Genomic DNA, 3,221 nt, shown 5'->3' on the forward strand with positions numbered 1-3,221 from the left:
CCCCCCCCCCACAGAACATAGAATGCCCCTCCACCACAGGGCCCCAACTCCCCCCTGGAAGACCACAGCCCCTATCCCCCACAGGGCGCCAGCCCCCTAACCCAGGGTCCCAGGCACCCTGGAGGGCCACAGCCCCCCCCACCCAGGGCCCATAACTTACCTTTAGCAGGAACAGCGGGAGTGGGGTGCTCTGAGCCATGGTGGCAGGACCTGGCATGGCACGCAGGGACCACGCGCCAGGCCCAGCCAGGTCCTGCCAGCCCTGGGGACAGTCTGCCACCCAGCCAGGCCCTTGGTGGCAGGACCTGGCATGGCACATGGGGACTGTGTGCCAGACCCACCCAGGCCTTGGGGACTCTTTGCCGCCCAGCCAGGCCAGGTCATGATGACAGGAACCAGTGTGGCACACAGGGACCACATGCCAGGCCCAGCCTGGTTGCGCCACCCTCGGGGCCCCTCTGCCACCCGGCTGGGCTGTGCCCATGGCAGCAGGACCTGTCTGGGCATGGCGCGCGGTCCCTGTGCACCACGCCGGGTCCTGCCACCATGGGCCTGGCCCATAAATAGCTGAGTGACTTTACTTATATTAGTAAAGCTGCATTAGAACTGACTATGCTCCTGAATATCTATGCGTTTGCGAGATCTGTCATATAAGTAGCAAAAGCAATTATCATTACTTTATGTACAAGTGTTTGTCAACCAGTAACACATCTGACTCACTACATCCATTAAAACCAGTGGTCATAAAAAAAATCTTAGTTTGTTATGTACCTCTATATCTTGTAATTTGTCTTAACTAACAGGATATTTCAAGATTTTTTTATAAAAGGTTTTGCCATATTTTTCTTGAACATCTAGGAGTTCTGAAACTAAAATCTATTTGTTTCATGTTCTTTCTTCCTTCCCCTGAAGATAGAGGTCACACCCTTCCATACAGAGGTATTCTAGAAGTTAGAAAGAGTGCAAAGAGCTCTTCTTTTCCCAGTATACCTTGACAGGGAACTTGCATGATTTGGTACCTTACATAAAATGAAACAGAGAACTAGGGCTGCTGACAAAACTAGCAGCCGAAAAGAAAGAAATTCAGGGTGAAGTGAACATGGGCTACAGAATGCACTGGAGAGAACACTGGGGGAATAATTCCAGTGCACGTTTGGGAAGAGACATCTCTTCACTTGCTCCTCCAAAATGATACACGTAAGCATAATACTGTAGCTATTTACCCACCTGGATGGAGAGCACTCTTGAGCTTCTCAATGTTCACATTCATGAGGCCATAAATGAGCCATTTGTGTAAAAGTGTATATGTGATGCTTTTATTGAAAAAGTTTTAGAGCTACATTTTGAAAGAACCACTGCAACTGTCAATGCAAAAACAAGAAATCTGTAACTGTAAGAACTCCATAATAAAGGTAATTGTGAAACCAGTAACAGTTCTAGTTTCTAGATTAGCTGGAAAGTAACCCGCATTACTATATGCTGGATTTTCTCTCTTTTCTCATCCATTGCTATTATGAAATGATTTCTACCTGATTCCTTTATTTACAATAAAGAAAAACTGTAGACGCGTGGCTGAATAGTCAAGAGTGCTCAGTACTAACATTCTGCTCTCATACACGTCAATGGGAATCATATTGTTGATATCAATATCAACAGAAATAAGCCAGTGGTAAGCACATGTGAAAATTACACCCACAGAAAACAGTGATAAATGTATCAATATCAGTGTTGGATAAGTAAGGAGAAAGATATTTTACCTTTGCCTGCTGTGGTCAGCAACAAGTGAAGTAAAATGATAGCTAGAGAAATCTTGAATTTCAGTAAAAGCTCCTGGATTCTGCTGGCACAGCAGTAATGTATTCCAAAGGCAATCATTCTAGAATACACAAGGGAAAAATCATATTCTGTAACAATGACCAGAGAAAGAACAGGACTATAAATATAATAAGAGATGACACTTTCAAGCCATGGCTATAAATCTTTTCAACCCTTCTGTTTCTACCCAAACTTGCTGATGTTCTTCCTTTAGAATATCAGAAGTTGCAAGAATCCTAACAGAAGCCACTGTTGACAGGAAGGGAAAAAGAGACTACAGTCCAATCCTGCAAAGACTTACAAATATGGTCAGAGCTATGTATAAGCATGCATCTTTGCAAGGCTGAAGGTTTAATCTGTTAACTTCCAACAGGAGGTGAAAAGCAAGGCAATTATAAGCGTTCAAATAGGTGTAAACATTTATTAGTATACTATGAATAACTAACTATCCAGGCATTAGCTATATCAGAGGCAGATTACTGCATGGGCCCACAGGGGGTTCTGTTCCCAGCAGGGGTGTCCTGATGCAGATGGTACCATTCCCAGGGGGTCCTGATCTGGGGGTACCTGGTGAGGTGTTGAGGAGCACAAGTTTCAGCCCAACACACTCCAGGGCGCAATGCAGCTTGGCTGCAAGGTAGGCAAAGGGCCAAGGCATCTTGGCCGCTTGGTACCCAGCCAGGCCCACAGCTTCTGCCCATGCCACCAACACCACCAGCCCAGGCCTGATCCTGGCTCTGATCCCTGCGCCTGGCTTGTTACCAAACAGCCACTGCAGATTGTCTCTGATGGCAGTTGAATCAGGGTAGAGGCCTCCAATGGGGCGTGGGGGGGGACCTCCAATTTTTCATTTGCCCAGGGCCCCAATAAATCTTAATCTGCCAACGAGCTATAAACTGAAAGTAAATGGGATGCTCAGTGCTTTAAAAAAAACAAACAGTAACATCTATCTACATCTGTAAAACAGAGTTTAGGATCCAACTTCAGGCACTTGTTTTGAAACTCCTAATTGCAGCTGTAACCACAGCCATAGCTGTAGGTACTTGTAAGAAGGTACTTTTTTGCAAGGTCTATCAGGTTGTTAATAATTAAGGTTACCTGAAAGGGAAAGATCCAATGCATATATCTGGACAGTGCCAATTACACAGAGATGCAAAGGATGAACCAAAGAGAAGCAATGGGTAGAGAAAAGATTTAGACATACCAATATGAATGACAAAACTAGCAGATTATATCATTTTTTGAATCACTTAAATCCAAAATGTTCCACAGGAATAGGCTACTGTCCCTAATACGTTATGACTTGGGAGAAAGGGATTACAAATGAGTGACAGGCGAGTCACCAATTAGTATGAATGTATGAATATATATGAATGTGAATGTATATGAAAGAAGAAGGAGAAAAA

The 3,221-nt window shown here is 44.6% G+C and overlaps 1 protein-coding gene across 1 annotated transcript in view; it reads right to left on the minus strand.

Annotated features, from left to right (window-relative positions):
• ADGRG2 (adhesion G protein-coupled receptor G2) overlaps nucleotides 1-3,221 on the minus strand; it is a 141,045-nt gene that overhangs the window by 109,939 nt on the left and 27,885 nt on the right. Inside the window, exon 2 of the mRNA XM_019524802.1 lies at nucleotides 1,758-1,876. Within this exon, the coding sequence (XP_019380347.1) occupies nucleotides 1,758-1,875 (118 nt within the window). The 5' untranslated portion in view covers nucleotide 1,876. The remainder of the gene's footprint in view (nucleotides 1-1,757; nucleotides 1,877-3,221) is intronic.

Source organism: Gavialis gangeticus, unplaced genomic scaffold (genome assembly GCF_001723915.1).
Source record: "Gavialis gangeticus isolate Ggan-Ray unplaced genomic scaffold, GavGan_comp1, whole genome shotgun sequence".
Classification (NCBI taxonomy): domain Eukaryota; kingdom Metazoa; phylum Chordata; order Crocodylia; family Gavialidae; genus Gavialis; species Gavialis gangeticus.